Source organism: Mya arenaria, chromosome 12, assembly GCF_026914265.1.
Source record: "Mya arenaria isolate MELC-2E11 chromosome 12, ASM2691426v1".
Classification (NCBI taxonomy): domain Eukaryota; kingdom Metazoa; phylum Mollusca; class Bivalvia; order Myida; family Myidae; genus Mya; species Mya arenaria.
Window position 1 is genome coordinate 27,778,483 of NC_069133.1, and position 24,289 is coordinate 27,802,771.

Genomic DNA, 24,289 nt, shown 5'->3' on the forward strand with positions numbered 1-24,289 from the left:
CCCTGAAACCTAGTTAGATGATCACAAATAAGATATCCGATGATACATGTGGCTAAAATTGTATATTAAGAACGTTAATAAATAAAATTTACGATGCTGTTTTAAGTAGGCAGGAAGTAACATCTTAATAATAAAGAATATTTTAATCCACGTCATCTTTATGACTTAGAATAAAACTTGTTTAGCTAACGCATTGTCGAATCAAAATCTGACACAGGAAGAGTGAGTGGCATTAGACGGGCATTAACACCCGCGAAAGTTAAAATTCTTAATGATTAAGCCTTGAACTTAATGATTGCCTTTCTACAATTCCATTGGCTGAAAATGAAGGCTGTTTTCTAAGTAACATGGCATGAAGTCAATTCTTAATGAATAATAATGAAAAATAATGAAACATATGCACTAAAATAAATCTTGTTAACCTTGTTGAAGTGTAGAATGAAATCAAGCACAAGGCTCGATAACAATGTCTACTTTTAGTTATAATATACCTAATAGTATTTATATTTTAAATTGGGAAAAACGAAGAATTTTAACATTCAAAGAAAACATCCCAGAACTCGTTCCCTTTTCTGAAAATCAGTTACGTACGTATGAAATTGCGTTTTACTGATATTTTCCAAGCACGCCTAAACCCCACCTAATCGTTAACAACGACAGTTTTCCGCTAGGTTTGCAGCACATCTCTTTGAAATATTAGTCACCGTTACCAAGCCAATCTCCGCTAACCTGGTAATTAGTTTTATTAAACGGACACCCGTCTCCCACGGCGATGCTAATCCTTCAATGGACATTAGCGGTGGAATCACTGCCAGACTGTTATTCTAGGAAACCTTGCTATGTATCAGCAGAGATCCTAGATATTGGTTTGCCAGCGCAACCTAGTCATTTTGTCATTTACCGTTAGCGATGGAGGATATGTGACCAGAGTTTGCTCTTATTGATGACGAATATGGCAGCACTAAATGGAATCGCGCCGCGGAGAATATGGATAACATACAGTCGATTTACTTCCAAATGATTACTATCGTTCAACACAGATAATCTATTTCATAGGTATTTACAGGTAACATTTGTGTTTTATGTTGTTGTAAGCGTGATGACATGTCTGTTTATCTGTTTACCTAAAACATATTGCGATGGAACAGTCTCTCGTGGGCAATTTTATAAGCAAAGCCTTTGTTTACTAATACTTGATTTGTAAAAGACTCTCGTCTGATTTTATGTGCTGATTTTCATATTTTATATATATAATAATATTTTACAAGTATATTAGTTGTATATTATGTTGTATTGATTTGATCGTATATTCACACTGTTATAAATGTACATGTGTCATACGAGGGCCATTCAAATATATTTAGACTTTCTAAGTAAAATGGGGAAAATTTTCCCATGAGGTATTATTTTTGGGACGCGACTATGTGACATTTGAAAATAATGAATATTAACAATAAAAAGCCAACAGTTTCTGTTATAATTTTTTATCGATGTAAAAAGGCATGCGCCTGAAGAAATAGGGCCTAATTTAGAAAAAAATGATAAGGATGCACTTCACAGAAATGGTCACAAAAAGACACAGAAACTTTATGCTTGTATTTATCTGTTTTGAAATGAGTTTGGGTGGAAAAGGTGAGCATAAATGGACAAATTTGTCTCAACTGGTTAACATTTAGCAAAAGCAAACATATCATATAGTGTATACTTTCAATATAACGTCAATATTTCCCTTCGTTCAGTTGCTAGTTTTATTATAGTTTCAAGTTTCAAGTTTTATTAACAGAATATCAATATGTCCATGGCAATGGACACATTATACGAGTCAAACACTCAATTTACAATGTTGAATAATGAAGTTTATTGCATCATAAATATCATCATGTCATAAGGCCAAAAAATTTTTTGTTTGTTTAGGGTAACCTTCCCAAAATTTCTAGGTAGGGTAGGTAGGGATTTTATTATAAATTTTTTATTTTTCAAAATCTGTCGTAAGTTCAGAGTGTTTTCTTGCACATGGCAGTCTTTCCTACATTACTGTCATTGCCTGACTTTGTTTTATCATATAAACAATAATTCTGATTAAAATCTGCATTTATCCGCCCTTCGTAATTCTCTATTCGCTTACAAATATTTTTTTTTTGCTCAGAAACGGAAAAAAATAGTTAGGGTCGGCGCATTTTTATAGGTAGGGTCGGGTTACCCGAAACGGACATTTTGATGCCTAAATATATATGACAACACTTATAGCTATCGTGTAAATATAAACATCAAAGCATCCATGGTGATGATCTCACATTTACATATTTCAATCAATTATTTATGGAAGAAAGACCATACATTTTACACGTATAGTCATGTTTGCAATTGTCATATAAGGTTATGTTATAGACACATTCACACCACAAGTATCATCTCGGTTGGTTTCTGTATACTTGTCAAAGTAGGTTTAGTCACGAGCCATCTTAATTAATATCGCAGCTAGACCATTAACATGGTCAGTAAAAACGGAAACATGTTGTCTTAATTGACGCTAATAATGTTCTCAACGACAGTATTGAAGATTGTTTCTACAAAAACCACTATAAAATGCAAGCTATAACTGGCATCACACCTGTTTTCGCAATATGTCTTTTATAGACAAACAATTTTAAGCAAAACAAAAAGTTCTTGATATATATGAAGTATTATTAATTAGGCGTGATTGCAGTGATTGTTTGTTTTTTATCAATTTAACAAAAACCGTATAAAAGATCATACATTTCTTTGAATTCAATGATTGCATTAATTTTTCATTGAAAATCGAAATGGTTTTAGGTTTCTGAATTGACAATTTAGTTATATTCTTAGGCGAAAAGAGAGAGATAGAGATAGAGATAGAGAGATACTGTTTATTTTAAATTTAAACAAAGATGGCTAGCATTCTCTATTTGTTATGTTATTGTTCATAAATAATAATAATAAAATAATTGAAGAATCGTTTTTATTTATATGCTTTCCAGTCATTTATAAAGATTTATCCTTGAAGTAATAATGATATTCAATGTGAAATTCTAATGATATTTCATATTATAACTTTAAAAAAATGGATATTTTTCACACTTTAACGAAATCTTACTTCCAAAGCAATAGTCACTGCATACAGGTCTGAAAAACAATTCAAGTAGATCATCCGAAATGTCATTACGTTTGCATACACTTTTGCGCGCTAAAAGAAACAATTAACTGAAATTTTCTATCATTTTAGCCTTATAAAAGGCATAAACATATTTTTCAGTGTGCGCAATAAACCCCCGCCCCTCCCCGTAAACACCAAAAGTAGATATTTCACGTAAACAGAAACAAAAATGGCTGAAACAATAATACAGACAATTAAGAGTAAATCTAAATCAATCGTACCACCCTCTGAACAAAATTAAATAAGTTATAACCGTTTTAAAAATGTAAGATGTATACAGATACGACTAACGAAATTAAAACATTGGTTACATATATCTCAATAAAGTAGAAAATAAAGCAGTATGTGTCCGCCTCTTTGGAAAAAATATATATCGCAAAAACATTTAACGTCGAAAAACATGTGTTGAAAGCAAGCATTGCAGCAAGTGATTGTGATTGTTTTAAGTAATTTTAAAATACAACCTTCCGTATATACATGTATAAACGGAATAATGTTCTATTAATTGTCCACCTTTGTTAATCGATTTAAAGCGGAAATAATTTACGATCTAGGAGGTTAATTTACACAACTTTGATATTCAAAACCTCATGTTGTCCTTAGGGAAATATCAATATAATAAACGTTCTCTAACGTTGTAATTTTATTTAAGCAATATGAAGCCCTGTCATTTTACACCTTTCCTGTTTCCGGCTCAATAAATCGATTCAATCCAATGGCAAATTAACTTCTCTATTGTCACAAGTGAATTCGTAGATCACTGTTAAGATTTCTGTTAAGAAGATTCTCCACTGTCAGTTTCCAATCAAGTTTGTTTACTTTCCCACAGACAGCGACTCCGGGAGGTGTGGGAACAAACATGGCAGCCGACGAACCACAACACGGATACATTACTCAGGTAATATAAACAAGATCTATATGTGTTTTTAGTTTTTTTTGTGAATCTGTCTTCAAATTAAAAATAAGGGTACTAAAATAGGGTTATTAGTACTGAGTTCTGATCCGGGAGGTTTAATGTATTCGACTCTCGTGGATATTTGCAGATTCGGATTTCACGAGGCGCAAGCCGAGTGAAATCAAAATCTGCAAAAATACGACATTCCGGATAAAAAAGCAGTACTAGAAACACTTTTTTATATACATTACTGGTTATATCACTTAAAAGCCGCATGTTTTCATAATAAATGTAAATTTAACGACGCACTTTTTTGTTTTATGACGTCATTTTAACATCGCGCATTGATACTTGTTATGACGTGACATCACAAGAGTGGAATACGGCCTTATTGCACTGGAGTGGAAAACGGACTACCGTATTTTGCGATATGTATTGCGTGTGGATTTATAATGGGTATATAATAAAAAAAAGTGTTTTCAGTTCGAGTGAAACAAAGATGACAATCTGTGATATACAAAATATGAGGGCACTACAAAAAGTTTTGTTATAAATGATATATTATGCTCAAAATTGCCATTTTACTAAACACTTCTATTGATGCATTATGGTCAAGCCTGGTAATTCCCAAACCAATACAATCAAGCAACGATGTTGCAGCTGGACAGAAATGAGTAACATTTCGCTCTAACTTCCATTACTGTCACTATACTATTATAACTTTTTTATATAACATATTCTCTAAAACGTGCATTCGGGGCGGTAAGAAAATACTTGAAATTACCCTTAAAGTAAGATGCGTAAGTGCCCTAAACATGTTCAAAGAGCAGACTACTCTGACAGTTTAAGAAAATGGCTAGGAAAATTACAGAAATGCGTTTTGTAGAGGAGGCATATTGTGTTGGCCTCGGACAAAACAAATTTGAACATATATTTATATAATGGTTTGCATACTATTGATTAAATATACTATCGAGATTGTGCACATTTTAATATTGTTAAAACGTTGACATTTAATCTCTATACATTCACGGATGATATTTAATCTATATACATTCACGGATGACATTTAATCTCTATTCATACACGGATGACATTTAATCTCTATACATTCACGGATGCCATTTAATCTCTATTCATTAACGGATGACATTTAATCTATATACATTCACGGATGACATTTAATCTCTATACATTCACGGATGACATTTAATCTCCATTCATTAACGGATGACATTTAATCTATATACATTCACGGATGACATTTAATCTCTATACATTCACGGATGACATTTAATCTCTATTCATTAACGGATGACATTTAATCTATATACATTCACGGATGACATTTAATCTCTATACATTCACGGATGACATTTAATCTCTATACATTCACGGATGACATTTAATCTCTATTCATTAACGGATGACATTTAATCTCTATTCCCGGTTGATTGGACTCAATTGTGAGAACAACTATAAGCTGATGAGAATCGATCTAGAGTCTGCCTCCGTCGGTAAAATCCAATACTGGTGCCATTTTTCAAATTCCAGGAGACCCGGTCGTTGTTGAGGATCGAACCACCACGTCTTTAGCGAGATAGAGACGATTGTTTACTTAAAATAAGTTTCATTTAGAATAAGAGAAAATCGTTTTCGTGTGAGAGCAACTAGAAATGATATTATCTTGTTTGATTTGAATCAACCTCGTTTTAAGTTAACATCGCTGCACTTTCACAGATATACCATTTTTACAACTTTTTATTTTTATTTTTTGTCTTGGAAAGAGCAACTTTTTGCGTAAACATCTGCAAACCACTGATAAAAGATTGCTGACAAAAGATCAGATCGCAGATTTTCATATTTCCGCTCGAAAGAAAAATGCATGAAACATCAATTTTAAACTTAAATATAAAAATCTGCGAACTAATGTTTTGTCAGCTGTCTTCTATAACTGGTTTTCATGGATTTTCGCAAAAATATGCTCGTTCCAATACAAAAAATAAAAAAAAGTTGTCAAAACGTTCAATCTGTGAGAGTGCAGCTTTAAAATTGACAGTAAACACTTACGGTTTCCAACCATGAATTAAAAGCTAGAGAGACATACTTCATTGCCATTCAAACACTATCATGTACTTTAATAACACACACATACACAAAAAAGACAAAAGAAGAAACACACAAAACAACACTACTTGTTTTCACTGTCTATCTTGAACGGGTGGGTAACCGTCTTGGAACGCTAACAATATACAAGGGAATTCATAGGGGCTGAAACCAGGTCTGGAATTATCACCTAACTCTTACCCTAATGCACCAGTCAAGTGTAATCTTGCTCCCCCAGGTCCGTGGGTATACCGGGATAGCGGGGGAAATGGGCCGTATTTTGACCTTCCAGGTGGCCCCGCAGTGTGGAGTAAATGCGGTGGTTTTCGCGCCGAAAATAGGCGGACCTGGTTACAATTGACTGGTACATAACATGTAGGAATAAAAAAAGTTAATTGAAATGTCTAAGCCATACAAAAAATATATTCGACTAAAAGACAAATCGAGAATCTGCGTATCAAAGAAAATATTTGGAAGAGTTTCGAGAGTATTGATCTAGTGCAACCAACTAAAATTTGCTGCATATTTCAACGACTAGAAGCAAACAAAACTTGCAACTGAATGCGTTTAGCTTTTACTTTTATGTTAATATTTGAGAAAAGTGTAATAAAATACGCTAAAATGCACCATTTCGGACTAGATTTTTAAATGCCGTTTACATTTTAAGGGAGGGGCGCACGTCCAAGATTGCGCACCTAAGTTACACCCTCTCTTATGTCAATTCATAGATCCTCCGCTTAATGTCATAGTAAAGTACAATCCAATTACATTCATTTTTCATTAATGACTTATCTATTGTTTGTTGTTAATGTTTGCTTGTACTTTTAGAAATGTGTTATGTACGCGAACATATAACACCAACAAAATGCGTTATTCGTTGTATATGAAATGGGTTTTATGATGAAGCTGATTAGCGCTGAAGCTTTCTGAATACATATCATGTTTTATAGCATTATAAAAACCAAATGTAAAGGCAATATCACGGACGCTAATTAAAGCCTATGCCATCCATTAGCGTCTGCCAAAAGTCTCCATGTCCTCTATCAGCCAAAATGTTTTCGCAAATGCTGTATTTAACCATGTACTACTTTTCCAGAACATATCTACAGATAATGCATAAGCATTCGCTTACATCGACAAAGAGTAAACTGATTTGTTTCGTAAAATAAAAACGATTTGTTTCTGGTGGTGATTTGTTCATTTTGTATCTAACAGTATAAACAGAATTAATCGATGACTTTCTGTATGGTTTTGGACATCGTTATCAGCTACTAAGTAAACGTATTCTTAGAAGCTAGTCCTAACATGACACTCAGACCATAAACTTTAAAAAAAAAAGTAAGTGATAAAGATAATGATTCATGGTTAAAGATAAATTGAGTATATGTTAATGTTTAGTTTCGACCTAGGCAGAGATTTGTTCAATAAATGTTAATGATACATTCAGGAAGAATGGCTCTTGATACGTTTTAGTATCAGCTTCATGGCAATTACATACGAATGACCGTTATATGTTTTTGTTGAGTTTATAAAGGTCTGCCCGCGCCCTTTATTGGTTGCATTGTGGCTTGACCCCGTCACATCCCCAAGTGTGACTGAAACAATTTAAGGCCAAAGTGGTGGTTTTATTCCCTCCGTTTTGTGGGATATTCGCCAAACGGATAATTTTTTAACCCCAAATGCCGCGGACACTACGATGAATGACATCTAGAGTGGCCCCACAGCTCTGACTATTAGATATGGTTTTATTTCTTTGGTCTTATCTTGTTGTAATTTAGAAATCGGATAGCACGCGTGTCTTAAAAATCCTCAACTACCGTTAGAAAACATTGTTCGTGTATAAATAGCTTCCAGCATGAAACCCTTGCATGCTTAATAACACCTCTGATAGGAAACATAAAGCTTATAGTATTTAACACAGATTCATAGTTTGTGCATCATTTTCAGTACTTACATTGTGGAAATATACAAAGAGAGGAAAAGTAAAAGAAAGCGCATGTCTTTTCATGTAATTTAACCATGTCATATTGACCGTTCCAGGGCGGTTCCTAACAAGCCTTGATGAACATACCTAGTTTTTGGACTAGGGCACTTGTGGCCTAGTTCATAGCCATAACCGCGATGTCTGCATTTTCAAGCCGCATCTGAGGGTTCACTGACGTAATGTATTCATACGCTGTATTTGATTGGATTGCCGTTGGCGAATTTGAATAATCAAAGTAGTACCAGAACTGATTACAATCACAACATCCAATGAAAATAGTTCTTTTAATGAAGCACAATAAATGCATACGTAGCGAGTGAGTTAATCGGATTAACCACATGAATGTTCTTGCATACGGTCAGATTATATGCAATAAGAATATGAACATATTGGAAAAGTACGCATCGAAGTTTTTCCGTTCAATGCTCTGTATTGATATACTGGTACCCTCTTTCTCTTTGATCCGAAAAGAAATTAGTATCAGCTAACCGTGGTGCCCGTCGCGCATTCGAAATGTCTTGTGAATTCATACGTATTAAAAGCGAATAAAGCGTGCGGTCTAAGTAGAAAAACAACCAGAAAAGTTGGTTTAAAAAAAGTAGTGTTATCCTTTGTATACAATGTTGGTTTTCCGAAGTCGGTCCCTGATCTTTTTTTCGACATAATTTGCATGTTTCCGTGATATTTTCTTTTCGATACAAAGTTTTTTTTAACTAATCATCGCATGGCACTTAACAATTTTTTAAATACAACATGATTTTTGGTATTTATTGTTCAACTACTATTAATGTTAACTAAAAACCATATGTTGCCTACCTGTATAACTTTATATTTTTGAGGAAAAGTAAATCAGGGTACCAGTCTACTTATTGACCTCAAAATTTACTCTGATCAGAGCGGCCGAATGATTCAGACATGTATGTTATCACAACTTCCGGATGCTGATGATGTGAATTTCATAGTGTTTTATTGAGGAAATTTATCAATAAAGCCGCCATTGAATGATTACCACCATCAAACGGATTTATTTTCATCTTACCGTGGGTAGCATTTTTAATTTGACACGTTAATTTTCAAGCAATACAAGTTCGTTTGAAAAAATCGTGTGATTTCAATTTTGCAAAATGGACATAAAAAAATATCAAATATGCGCATACTTATTTATGATGTTTCATTCTAAATGAAGCTAAATGTATGGATATGTGCACAGCATCTGTGAATAAGATTATTGTTTACCTATGTGCATAGAAAAATCTTGGAGCCACTCTCAGTGTAAGTACATGACATTGTGATAAACCATCGCCATTGATAAAACAATCTTGCATGCTCAATTTTGATTTCCTCTCTTATATAATGCACCAGTCAATTGTTACCATGGCCCCCTCGGGGATATACCAGGGAAAAGGGCTGTGTTTTTACCTTTCAGGTGCCCTCGTAGCTAAAGAAATTCGGCGAACACATTATATATTACCTTTTTGGACGTGTTGTAAACATCAAAAAAATAAATATCAACATTACAGTTATGGAAGCCAGAACTAGTGTCCTCGCAATGCTGGGTGATTGCGGTGGTTTTTTCTTCCCTCAAAATATATCAGGAAATTGGTCTTACCTTAGATCCCCGGGGTGTGGGGTTATTCACGGGATTTTACCACCAGTTCGTTCTCGCAAGGCAGGGATTTTACCGGGGATTGGCTGGATGGAAATCCGGGGGGGGGGGGGCGTGGTTACTATTGTCTGGTTCATACTTTACAAGTTCTTTTTCTGAAGACGCTTTGTGCTCACTTTTTGTTTTCTAGCCAAGAATGAAAATCAAAAATCAGTCAGAGATACAGTATGGTGATGCATTGTTGTTGATAGATCAATATAAATATGTGAAATATTTGAGGGAAAGGTATTTGGTTAAATAATTTACAAGTGTAACTTTTAAGTTTTATTTAACAATGCAGTGCCGAAAATTGTGGAGATATAATTGAATTTGTATTAATTAATCAGTTGACTTGTGGCGTTTAGGGAACAAAATCAAAATATTCAATAAAGATCCCTTATGTTGTGGAATAGTAAAGTAATGAAGATTTAATCTCACAACAGTCTTTCTCAAATGCTGTCAAGGCTTTTTATGCTAAGGAATATCTAACCTCGCGATGTCAGACCAGAAATCATCTTGGCATGAGCTTGGATCACTTTGTATCATTATCCACCAGTCAACTGTAACCACGGCTCTCACATCCGGGGGTATACCGGGGATAGCCGGCGAAATGGGCCATGTTTTTACCTTTCAGGTGGCCCCGCAGTGCCAGGTCTTCCCGGAAAATACAGTGTGGATGGGGCTTAACCTAATGTCCCTTGGGTGCGGGGCATTTGGTGGGGACTTTACCATCAGATTATCTCTGCGGGTCGGGGATTTTAGCTGGGTTTGGCTGAACCGAAAGTAAAAGCCCCCGCTATACCGGGACCGGGGGATGGGGGCATGGTTTCAATTGACTGATGCATTAGCTTGTGTATTCAGATAAAGTTAAGAATAAATATTTATTTATATAACTTATACTTTGTAATCTAATTCAAAAATTTGAAAAAGGTATCCTTTATCAATAAATGCAAATATACATAAATGACTGTGCAAATATGTTTGTATCATCCAAATATGAGTACCTTGCAGGGTGAATGTTATTTGTAAAAGTTATACTAAGTGAGCTTTCAAGATTACCTTTCCAATCGCATACACAATGCAGTTTGAAACCTGAATAATTAAAACAAATCTTGGTTGTAGACCATTACTATTAAATATTTAATAAGTCACAGACATTATAAGGTACAGTTTAAAGGGGCTGTACTAAGTTAATGATGAAAAAGCAAAAATTTAAAGAAAATTGTAGAAAATTAACATAAACATGGTATCGATGTGTACAATTAATGCATTGAAACTTACTACTGATACTCCCCATAGTTTACAAATGATTTATTAATAGCAGTTATTTCGTGTTTTTCCATTTAAAAAGATTACTAGGTATTGTCGTTCCAAGACAAAAATTAAAAAAAGTTGTCAAAATGAGAGTGCAGCTTTAAACTCATAACAAAATGTCAATGCACTTCTTTTGACATAATTTTAAACAGATGAAAAAATGTTATTTTTAAAAAGCACAATATATCTTTTATGTGACCTTACATTATAATGAACTTATTCAGATCAGTGACTTTTTTTGCACTTAAATTTGAACAAGAAAGCTTGGGATTGAACACTAAATGAAACAGGAATGAAATTAAATGAATCACAAAATATCATCAAATTTATACACACAAATGTTCTTTGATATACCAAAATATTAAACTTTTTAGACATACAAAAATTTAACATTTACTAAATACGGTTATAAAAAATGATGAATACATTTGTAGGATTTGATATCCTACTAGATGTAACTCGGGTTCGTTCATTTTTCTAAACTTTCTCTCAGTGATGAGGAATACATTTTATTCACTGCAGTTGTGTTTTCTAAGTTTATGAAAATAAGAACAATTGAAACAATTCATTAACTACTGTTGATCAGTGCAGATTGTGGGAGGTCATGGTTGATTTCAATGAACCACCAATAAGCCCTGCCAAAATTGGATACTGATTGGTCAGTCAGGTGCTTTTGGTAGGCATGATTAGCATGAATGGATTTTAACCATCATTTATGAATGTTTACACAATCATTGAATATTGAAATAAAAAGCGAAATGTTAGTTTGATGATGAAAGCCATGAAATATGTGAAGTATTCAAAAAGAGACCATTTTTTCAGCTTGTGTAAAAAATGAGAAAATTGTTAAGTAAAATTATTTATTGTTTATCAGGAAAATGTTGAAATCTCATGTTTAGACCTATAGTGATCATACTTGATTGCTATGTTATTGGCACTTATTGCAATATGTTTTATTCATTGCAATATTTATGTAAAACATCAATTATTATGTTGACTTATGTTTGTAGACAATAACTAATGGTATATGTGATGTGAGAATGATCTCATAAGTCTTTAAAACCCCTTTTGGTATTGTGAGTTTTTTGCTCAAGTCTTGTTCAGTTTAGCTTTTGAAGATTTTCAAAGTAACTGCAAAACAAGTCCAGCTGTCTAGAAAGACTATGTCAAACCCTGACCAGATATAATTTCTTGTCTTTTCAAATTACCAACTTGGCAATGGTTTTATCATAACATAGGATATTGGTTTGAACATGTTAGTGTTTTTGTATGTGGAATGAAATATCATAAGTGGCACTAAATTGAACATAATTTATAGTTCTCATTGATATTACACATAGCCCCAAGTACATGTTGATCTAAGATTTAAGGCTTGGATGGAGTCAGGGCAAGAAAAATGCATGTTAATACATTGTACTTTCCAACACAAGAACTGTTTGTTTATTCAAGTAAATAATTCAATCCCAACACCAAGGAACTGCAGTATTGCATAACCAGCTTAATTGACATTATGAGTTGGAGTTAAAATTGCTGCAATTAAAGGCACATCTAGTTTTCAGAATTATTCAAACTCTGATTCAGCAACCTTAATTTAGTTATATGAACTTCTTTTGCGAAATGAAAGCTTTTTTAGATTTACAAGGACGGGATAAAAGTATTTGCCAAATGTACTGCAACACCTGATACCTGTTGCCTAGGAATCCAACAAATTCTTGGCACTCCAGATGTTACAGTACTATTCAATTTGGAGTGCCTGAAAAGAAAACTTCTTGATTCTACATTCAACATCTTCTTTCTGTATGACATATTGGACCAGGTAATCATGAACCTACAACCTTTTGCATCTATTGAGATAGGGAGCTATCAGGACAGTGACAGAGGACAATATAAGAATGGCCAACTGCTGCGTTTATTGAGTAATCTAATGCATACAAATTAAGACGGAGAAAATAAGTCTTAATTTTTCCAAACTACTTCGGTAAGCATCTTGTACATGTATGTAGTTGTCTTTTACAATGATTGTTCAAAGTTACAATGGCCCTGTGGGTTAAAGATGCTCTGTCCACGGGGAAACAGGTTTTGTACATAATAGGGTTATAAGTACTGCGTTTTGATCCAGGAGGTTGTATTCGACTCAAGTAGATTTTTGCAGATTCGGACACCACAAGGCACAAGCCGAGTAAAATCAAAATCTACAAAAAAACTACCAGAATCAAATATGACATTCCGCCATATCCGGATCAAAACGCAGCTACCACATTTTAGCCTAAAATGTTATAATTATGGGAACTACTTTTATGTGCAGTCACCCATAGTCGCTTAGGTGTTAATCCGATCTGGTCATTGTTCAATTTAATTTCGTCCCGTCCAGACGTCCAGTATTTGACTTAAAAAAATGGCGGCATCAGAAAATGGCGCTCGACCGAAGACAAAGGCTTCACGAAAAGTTCAAGAGGCCATTGAGTCTCTAGTGGAGGAGACCAAGGAAATACAAGAGGAGCTTGTGAATTTGACTCTGAAGAAGGAGACCTCTTACGACTCTCTGGATGCTTTACGTCGTGAACGCTCGGTTCTACAACAGCAGATAGAAGAGCAGCGTACCGACGTCACAAGAGTGGTATATGGCCGTATTGCACTGGAGCGGAATATGGGTTAAAGTATTTTGTGATATGTATTGCATGTGAATTGATGATGGGTATAAAATAAAGAATAAAATTATGTTTGGTATTCCATTCTCACTAGCAGTGTGATGAACTGCTGATACCATGTTATGAAATTTGATGGTCAAAGTATTCTAAAGACATTTCAATATTTCATACTTTAAAACCGATATTCATCTCATCTTAGTCTACTCAACTTGCTTTGCTTTGTACAAAAGTCTGCAGCAGTTATATGAATAGCATTAGACAGAAGGCAGTGCCTTATATTTATCAACAGCACTAAGTCATCATGGTAACATATTATATGAATTGTATACAAAGCACAAATTAATAGGGAGAAAATATTTCTTCACTTTTTAAATAAAAACTACTTCCTAATAGCATTGTGTATGCAGTATGACATAGGTGTATAATGTAGATGTCTTTTACAAAGATTGTTTAAAGTATGGCCCTGTGGTTTAAAACTCCCCTGAAAAAGAGGCGACAGGTTTTCTATATAGTATATAATTACATCATTGAAAATCTTCTCTGAAATTGCAAATAACAGTCCTTTAATATAAAAGGAATTGATCAAATTAAAGAAGTATGTGTGCCAACCACGTAAATTAATTTGTACAAGTCTGATTTAACGACTTTGAGAAATTCAAAAGAACTATTACTACTTTATCTGATTTAACGCTTTAGCCCCCCCCCCCTCACTCTACACACACTTAACTAGATTTTTCAAATTTCCTTTGCAGCTTGCAAGCAGTTTTAGTCTAAAGTTTAAGCTAGCCCATTAAACAGTTACCCCTTGTGATGTGAGCCGATTTTTTCAATGCTTAGAACATGGTTGTAAACATTCCCCTGAATGAAGCCCTAGTCCATCAGTGCTTTCAGCACTTTGATTTTATATAGTATATATGCAATGTGCTGTTTTGTGGAGTTTTGTGCTGTTCTTCCATGTTTCTTGTTTGTGATTGTTTTTGTGTCCAATGTCTCTGGCGGTTAAACAGGGTTTATGTTTAAACTTTTCGCTACCGAGCGTGTTTCTGTGGTTTTTCATATATGTATTCAAACATCCATTTAAACTCAATGTTGTGAAAATGGTAGCACATACTTTAACTGTATATTCCAAATGATATCCAGGTTACGTTTCTCGAAAAAAGTACACGTTTACACAAAAAACGGATTATGTTTATGTTTTTGTTTACACTCACACGACGTCGAGATGTATAGAGGCCGTTTTGCGTTTGATTACGATATGGCGTAACGTCTAAATAAAATGCTTCCGGAAACCATTCTCAAGTTATGTGTAAACAATTTAAAAAAAATACAATGCCATTGATAATGACTATGAAAGTCTCTTCGTAAATTTTCTTTTCCTGTTCATAGTATGGAAACATATAGGTGTCATCCGATCATAACTTCTCGATTTCTTGGTATTGTAAAATACATTTTGTATATGTATCAAAACCTAGCGTATAAAAAAGTATAAAGCGATGGTTATATGAAAATTATATAATTTCAGAACCTTGATTTCTTAGAAACGCACGTGTTTGTCTTTTTTATGGAAACAATACGATCGCTGTCCTGTCATTACTACTGGTCTAAAATGGTCTTTTTACGAAGCCGTTTTAGTTGATTAGATTATGGTGACATATTGATTGGTGAAGACTATTGAAGCATTTTTCATATTATGAGGATATACGTTAAAAGAGTTAGTTGACACAAGCATGTCAGGAAACTCGAATCCCCCGCATTATGTAATGGTCGACATATTATATTTTGTCAAGCCTGATTGTGTAATTTGTTCTTAAACCTTTTTGTCTGAAAAGAATGGCTACAGATCAATATGTTGTTTAAATTCAGCGTTTACATAAGTTTGTGTTAGCTCATAGAGTAACGCATCACAACTTTGATTATAGAGACGATCTAGTGTCCACTTTAGGCTACCATAGTTTGTTTATAAATGAGGATTTCTTATCCTTACACGTATTTGTATTTTGTTATTTAAATATAGAATGCGAAATACATGTGTCATTTCATACATGTTTAGTTATACTGATATCATATCAAATTTAAAGAAAAAAAATTGTACAGAGCATTGGATTTCCAAATTTAAAGTTGTCAAGGATTGGAAATAATTTCAGGTGCCTAATGTTTGACAATGTTTTGTGTGATTTTGTTTGATTGCATTCATTTTAAAGATTATTTGTAAGCATGCAGCAAATTTAGGCCAATTTGTATCAATTTTTCTCAATATCTTTCTTAATTGGAAAATAAAACAATGTACAAAGGCCCAAGACATTAGTAAGTGGATAATCGTGAACTTTTCAACATAAAAACATGTTGCAGGAATATTTATGCGTTTGAATGCAAATGCAATTTCAAACAAAAACACTGATTAGCTATTCCTTCGTAAAAATCGCATTTTTTTATATAGTGCACTTGATTATAAACATCTAAAGGAAAAACGACAAAAGAAAAACCTTATAATTTAAGCCTAAATATTCCTTCTAAACTGTCAAGCAACACTTACCACGGAGGACGCACTTGAAATCGATTAATATCAGATATGTTTTATTTTATGCCAAATAACCCAGTATCAAGAAATACATATATACAATAAATAAAGACATTATTTTTATCTGTATTTCAGATCTTCGTGTTTCTAGAGCAGAGGAATGACACGTCCTTCGACTTCACGCAGCCCTATATCCGCCGTTCAATGCGATATGTCTACCCGCTGTTCATGTTTCTTTATGCTGCTGTCGGTCTAGTAGGTTTTATTGGCAACGTTGCACTTCTCGTCGTCACCGGAAAGCGGAGACTGTACCAAGATCAAACATATTTTTTCATGGGCAACCTAGCGTTTTCGGACTTGATTAAGTGTGTAATTGTGTTGCCTATCTCCCTTGCAAACATGCTGGTCCAAAACTGGATATTCGGCAGCTTCTTATGCTTCTTTCTGCCCATGATTCAGTTTTTTCCTATCCATGCATCTATGCTTACCTTTCTCATGATCGCCATTGACCGATATCGCCTTATTGTGAACCCCTTCAAGGACCGGTTGCCCGCAGGGCTCTGTGTTATAGCAACATGGGTCGGAGCTATCTGTTTCGTTCTCCCACACGCCGTATATATCAAGTACATTGATCTAGGGGCCCTACTGGGAGAGCGATTCACGGGAGTTGGAATTTGTTATGTTAATATGGAGAAACATATCGAAGAATACTTTCGGGCAATGTTCGTCACCTTATACGCCTTACCCCTAGCAATCATAGGATTCTTATTCGTTAAGATATCCGCTGAACTAAAAAGTAAAGAAACAGCACCTGTTATTGTTCATTACAATATACGAACTAGCGCTCAGACACCGCGAGGTTCCACACAAGCGGAAGACTTTGGAACGAAAGTCACGTGGGCGAATGATACCGAACGCCGCCAGTTAAACGGATCGGTAGCTGGAATGGACACACCGCGACGTAAGGAATACCCGGAACGCGCAACGCAGGACAGTGATGACGATTTAGATATAGCCAAGGAAAAGACTACACAGAACTATCTTATAGCCATGGTGACCTTTTTCGCTATGTGTTGGTGTCCGATGTATATCCTTATTCTCGTTCACTACTTCGTACACGAGACTGAAGATAATACTGGCCATATGGACGTCACGTTTGTTACATTCGCCTGGTTCGGATACCTGTCCACGTGCGCAAACCCAATCCTGTTTGCCACCTGGCGACTGCCTTCCTCCACAAAAGACAGACTCAAAGGCTACTTCCGGTTTAGCAACAGGAGGAGAAGCTCTTCTCAGGTAAAGATTTTTTTATTTGGTTTTCATTTACTAGTTACCTTGGATAATCATTTCTGAACATTAGAATCGATAGGTATTGCTTTAAAATTGTTTAAATCTATTTTCCAATCGATCTCAACGGGCGTCTTATGGCGTTATGCTCTTTCTGTTATTTTGCATTTATTTTACTATTCAGGCAAACAATATCACATAACAATATATAACAGCTTATGTGTTCATGTATATTCAGAGAAAATGGGTTTAAGACAACTTTCATGGAATCAGCGTTTATATACTGGTTTGTCTTTTAAAGTAATTTTAATATCAGTTTTGTCAAGTCATAATATTTATTGAATAATGACCGGATTATACACATGCTATCTGAATGTAAACCAATTAAGATCAAGAAGGGCATTTTAAATGAGCAATTTGAGTACTAATTTCATTTTGACAATGTACAAACAAACTGAATGATAGCATGCATTTATATCAGCTCAGTCATTAGGATCTGAGGATCAGCCGAAGGAGGTTATCTTTTGGTGACCTTTTCATCAGCTAATCCGAGGCCTTCTTACATAAAGAATGGCAGGTAACAGAAGTCGAATGCAGCTTTGCAACATAAATACATGTATTTTTTTTTTTTAAGAATACCCACACATTTACTTTAAGCGCGTAGATCATGTATCCAGACGTTTATGGTAAAATGATATTACAACATGCCCATAATTTATGATAGGCACGTAATTGATCTTATACGCATTAATTAAACGACATATTCGAAAGAGCTTTCATCTTTTTTTTGGTATCATATTAAGTCCTCTATTTTAATGACAGCCATTTTTTGTAAACATGTAAAATGAACCGAGTTTTAATTGCGTTTCTTTATAGTGTTATTTTAATGTTGCCATGACAATAAGTATAATGTTACATGTGTCACAATGGTATACCATGGGATTATAAAGGTATTGCTTTTAAGTGTGTACTAGGGTTTATTACACTTAAGGTAATAGTTAAAATTAGGATGATATTTTTTGAGTAAACTCATTTATCCCATGAACCGAAAATAAATTAATTGTTCTATAAATACATGTTTCAGCTCTTGAACCAATCATATTATGTCAATACTTGATTAAACAGGATATTTATATCTTTGGCTTAACAAAACTAAAATCCCTACGCGGAAATTTTAATTAAGTTCATTTGTAAAATCCATTCTGGTAGACCTTATAGCAAACCTGCTTCGAACAGTCAAATAGCTCATCTAAGGGTGTTGAATGCGTTCGATATTCAAATCTGATATAAAATTTGAAGAAAACCTTATTACATTGCCATACGCCTTTTTCTTATATATTTCCTTACACGTCATCACAATTTCCCTATTGAAATTAGAAGAATGGCACAAAAATTCCGTACCTCATGCCAATATAAATTGTAACCTTTGTCCTTTAAATGATTTTTGGTGACGAAATGCATACCGTTTTAATCTGTCCATTTAACCAATTTTCCAAGAACAAATATTTACAGAGTCGAATTGATACTAAACAAAACATATTGAAGTTGATATATATTTTAAATGTTAATAAACCAGATATTTTAGGAAATACTAGTTTATCACTTTAAACAACATTTACAAAAAAACAACATATTTACAAGGATATTATTGTACCTGTTAAATCAATTTAATCGTATTCCATGTTTAACTTTTGTTTGTTTGATCACTTATGTTTTGTCATATTCAGCCCAATATTATCAACTTACTAACAACGTTCCTAAATATTAGAACCTATAATGTTGTTGTTTAAAAACACTCTTAAATAGTCGCCATTAAACCACCATTGTTAACTAACTGTTCCATGTATACATGTAACTTTGTATCGTGTTTCGACATGTATTTGCTTGACTGTAAACTGTGGTGAAATAAGAAGATTTTTAAAGTGTTTTTTTACTTATGTAATATAATGATTATTGTGTCTTACAATACTTTCATATTTATATTATTGGGCTTTCCCTCTAATTGAGCATTGTTTGGTATTATTTGGCACCGAAATGGACTAAATGTAACCGTTTTCCCCTGTGCTCGGTCGGCTTTAGATGTCACTTGGTAAGGTTTGTTTTATACTGAATGGGATTCGTATAATTCAGACATATTTAACACTGAATCGAGCGTAACATCCATGAATTGGGTTAGTCTGATAGTCTGAATTGGCGTTACTGTCTACACTTATGGATCTCATTTATAGTGACTGTCTATGAGGAACCATCTGATATGTATTTCTGTGGCAAATGCTATGTTTGGGCGTTACCTTAATAGACATTGTTCTGTACTGGACGGGTTTGATACGAAATGAATTGGTTTATTTGTAACCGTAGTGGTTAAATAACAGTTTTTCATAAAAAAAGGTATTTGTGCCGAGGAGGTTAAACAACTTACACACAGCCAACAATATTGCTTTCTATTTCAGAACACACATAGTGCCAACTGTTGTTAACACTAAAATTTTACGGTTATATTTTTATTCAGATTTTTGCGTTATTATTGTTTGTCTATGCCAATTTTCGGTAGTCTGATTTTTTATGTGAAATTAATACTCCGTTGTTATTTCTTTAAAGGTGGAAAAAAAGCTTGATGCACAAAAGGCACGTATTAATTTGAATTGTATTATTATGTTAATCGCATTGCATAGCTCGAAACATTTGTTGAAATTTACGGTCATGTGATACGATGTTCCAGCATGCAATGCGATATTTTGGCACTTTTTTAACTGGCGAATTTGTAGCCACGTAGCTATTAATTAATAACCCAATCTATAAAGCTTATATTTTGTACACAAATCATATGTTGAAGATTTAAGCTAGGGTACCATTACACATGCTTAAAAAACACAAACTATATGGTATTTTATATGCTAGGACATATTTCCATGTTTACCATATAAATGAGTTTAATTTGAAAAAAAAACCGCTACACATCGAAGTTTTTGCCTCCCCGGACTTGACTCGTCATCAAACACATCGAGTATGCATTTTTTTTTTTTAAAAATCATCACACCAGATTAATACCTGCTAACTTAACAACTTGCGCCATAATGTTCGCTCGAGTCTCTTGTAAATGGCATCCCGTTAAATTAAGCAGACATTGTATTGTGTCAAGACAGATGGAAGTTAGACACTCTTCTCTTTTGCTGACAAGTTTGGCAGAAATCCGGATTGTGTCGTACAATAAGTCTAAGATAAAACTTTCCTCGGATATTGTTTCTGGTAAACTTGTATTTGTCTTGATGATTTAATTGCTACAGTATGGGCTAGGAAAGCATCTTAGATTAGAAGTTTGTCCGAGCATAAAAGCAAATTTTGGTGACAGTTCCAGAATTTAGCATTAGCTTAAAATTATTTCAAATTTAAGCGCACCTTTAGACGCTCATTCCCCAAACAGCCGGAATGGTTAGTCTCTAAACGGTGGGGAGAACTCCCAAACACATTTTTTTTCATTTGAGTCTGTGTTCTTGTGTTTTCTATATACCAACCCACCCTCACCCAAGTCTTGGCCCTCAAGTGCATTAATATAATAGATGTTTGTGAATCGGAGATCATAAAATAATAAATTGACGTGTACTGACTGTGTCCAGCCATCTGTTTGGTGTGCTTTACAGTTTGAAACGCAGATTAAGCAGGTTACATTGTTTCACTAAACTTAGACCTTAACACTTATGTCTTACTATAATATCTCTTTAGAATAGTTCCATAAAATTGTTAGCCGGCTATTTTGTCATCAGGTCTAAATGGGTCTTTAGAAATATTTGCCAACGGCCTCATTGACACGTTGGTGAAACACATATTCAGTCTGGTTACAGCTGTATGTATTGCTAAGGATCTGATTAAATATGTCTGTCAATAAAACTCTAATCCTATTGTTGCATAATGTATTCTGAAAAATGTATCTGGTTTTTGACAACCGGGCCTATCTTAGTTGTACTGACGAAATGTTCTTATAACCACGGACGCATTATCACTTAGGTAACCATAGAAAATCAATCGTTTATGAGAAGAAAACCATTCTTGGATCACTTTTCACATAGTAAATACGTTTCATGAAGGTTATTTGGCACCTGAAGCCCTGGAACCACAACATTTCTGAGAATCTTAAAATACATTCCGTGTAATGAAGAAGATTTTTACATTCTAAAATATTACATTTTTGTTTAAATAACAGTGTTTTCAATTTAGGGAACGAATAACGGATGTTACATATTTTAACATGAATGACTACTGAAAAATTCAGGCCCAAACTATTTTGATCCTCAATGATTTATAAATAGAATATAGAAACTCAAACTTAACCAAGATTAACTTTAGTGGGTACAGCTAAATAGTAATTCATTGCGAAGTCGTTCAAAAACTTTGTAGATCCATATGTTGTGTTCCTAATTCAGATATAGGTTCTAACAGCATATGCAGGTGACTTGCAAGATGTCATTGGGTTATCGATTTGGAGTCTATTTATGTAACTTGTTAACAGATGCGACACGTTCATCCGTGTTGCCTAGAAACATTTTGAACCAAGTGCTTCGTTATAAAAAGGTCACTTATATAAATGCGGCAGTTGTATCTGACTTCATAAAATAACAATTCAAGTTACTAGAGAAATCTAATAACAATGTTATATACTTGTGTTTTGCTCCTCAGTGTGTGCCATCGCCACGATACACTTTGAAATAAGATATATCAGAAAATAGGAGTGTAGATGTCTAACACGAGAAATCACAAGCACGGTGATTAAAACAAATGTGTTTGTCACATTGAGTTTGAATTATGTTATATGTACCGACATATGCTTTTTCATCTGCTTGATGTCTTAAATTTAGGAGTTACTTATATGTTTTATATTTCTGTTTTTCTCTGCTGTATTTTTTTCAAATGTCAAGGTATATCGACGTTATTTTGTTTTAAACAGACTCGTTGGATTTGTAAATAAATCTAAAACTTATAGGTCGGTTTTAGGCTATACAAGTGAACTCTGGTAACAGTATGTTTATATGACTATATATAATCGGAGTTAGGGTGTATGAAATGACATAATATACAATAATTTACTTATTTACTGGGAAAAATGCTGTCATATTGATCAATCAAGGCACGAATGCGCTGAAAGACTATCTGCAGGCAAATATGTGAGAGTTGCGAATTTTATTTGAACAATGGGAATGGGTAAGGGCACATAGATAAAATCGAAAACTGTGCCAAGGGTCAAGAGAGCTTGTGCCCAGATTGGGCGAGGAAACAAACATATCAATATCTAATTTATGGCGCCTGGTGTCATTTTGTACATGTAAACGTCACTTGTTCACTTGTTAAACGTCGTAACCCCTCATCCCCATGTATTTCATGTTACAATGCGTGCCCCTTTCAATCGTTTCTAAAGGGTTTTCCTTGCTTTGATAAGATATCCTACATTATGAAAGTATAATACATCATATATACCATTTCCTTTTATGATCATACACGTTTTGTTTACGGAAAATCATTTATTTAAAACCAACTTCAGCAATAATTCCCTTCAAAATGCACAGTTTATCACTTCAGTCGACGTATCCCCCTTCCCCATGTATTTTGAAGTTATAATGCATGCCCCTTTCAATCGTTTCCAAAGGGTTTTCGGTGCTTTGATTAGATATCATACGTTAGGCAAGTTTTATGAACATACACGTTTTAATTGTTTAAGGAAAATGAACAACTGTAGCAATAATTCCTTTCAAAATGCAGAGCTTATCAGTTGTTCTTTTTACGACGGTGAGGACAAACATGTGGTTAATGTATGTAGAAATTATGTTTAGAATATCGGTCAGTTACTGTATTTGAAACTATTTTTAGATTATCGGAACTTGTCTGTTTTAAGAATGAGAATATGATTGTGCTTTTTAAAGTTTATTGATAAATTTAATGTTATTTATGTTTTATGTAAGTATCTGTGTAGAAATAGTACTAGTGCTGTTATGAATGCTTCGTACTCTTTAGATGTTTTACAGGTTTAATCCGAACTACTTTGCTTCACCAAACGTGTGCATGACTCACTGTCGTATTAGGGCATGTGTGCTTATATAAATTGAAAGCATAATGTCTCAAACTATGCCAAGAATACACAGGAACAAAGCTTTTATGCTAAAAAAACATCTCATTAGAAACATAAACGCCTAAAATCAAATAATGAATAGTATCTTGTTATTGTGTAGCAGGTAAATTATAGTATTTGAAGCATTAGGAACGCGAAACCTGAGATGCATCTATTTTGACACTCAGACAACCATTTTTGTTTCTTATCTCATAAAAGTAAAATAACCATTACAAACCATTACAAATAAGCGTGCTTTAGGGTCACGTCAGGTTATAATAACAAACACTGCAGGCGATGGGACACTTGCGGTCGGTAATAATTTCTGGAACATCATGGGCTAAACTCAGATTGAATATCATTATGTTACCTTCCTACCAGAGCCTCCGTTATTTTGATCCACATTAATCTGATAAATATAGCGATCTAAAAATAGTTATATTCTGCTGAAATAAAACGCCGGGATACCGAATTACAGCGCGGAAATAGCCGAACAAGCAAAAACTCATACTCGGACTGCAATACAACCAATCTATGTTTATGGTTTCGACGTCATTCTGCTAAACATAGAGCGCATTAAGACAAAAATGGGTTAAAACGACATGAATAGAAGTAGTTCTTTG

At 34.1% G+C, this 24,289-nt stretch overlaps 1 protein-coding gene across 2 annotated transcripts in view; it reads left to right on the top strand.

Moving 5' to 3' along the window:
- Positions 1 to 924: 924 nt before the first annotated feature.
- The window catches only part of LOC128212119 (G-protein coupled receptor 83-like), a 26,125-nt gene continuing 2,760 nt past the window's right edge, over positions 925 to 24,289 (top strand). The window contains exons 1-3 of one of the 2 annotated variants that reach the window (XM_052917401.1): positions 925 to 1,056; positions 4,005 to 4,073; positions 16,421 to 17,581. In XM_052917401.1, the coding sequence (XP_052773361.1) occupies positions 4,035 to 4,073; positions 16,421 to 17,581 (1,200 nt within the window). In that variant the 5' untranslated portion in view covers positions 925 to 1,056; positions 4,005 to 4,034. Of the gene's footprint in view, positions 1,067 to 4,004; positions 4,074 to 16,420; positions 17,582 to 24,289 lie in introns of both variants that reach the window. The other variant, XM_052917400.1, reaches the window with a different exon arrangement.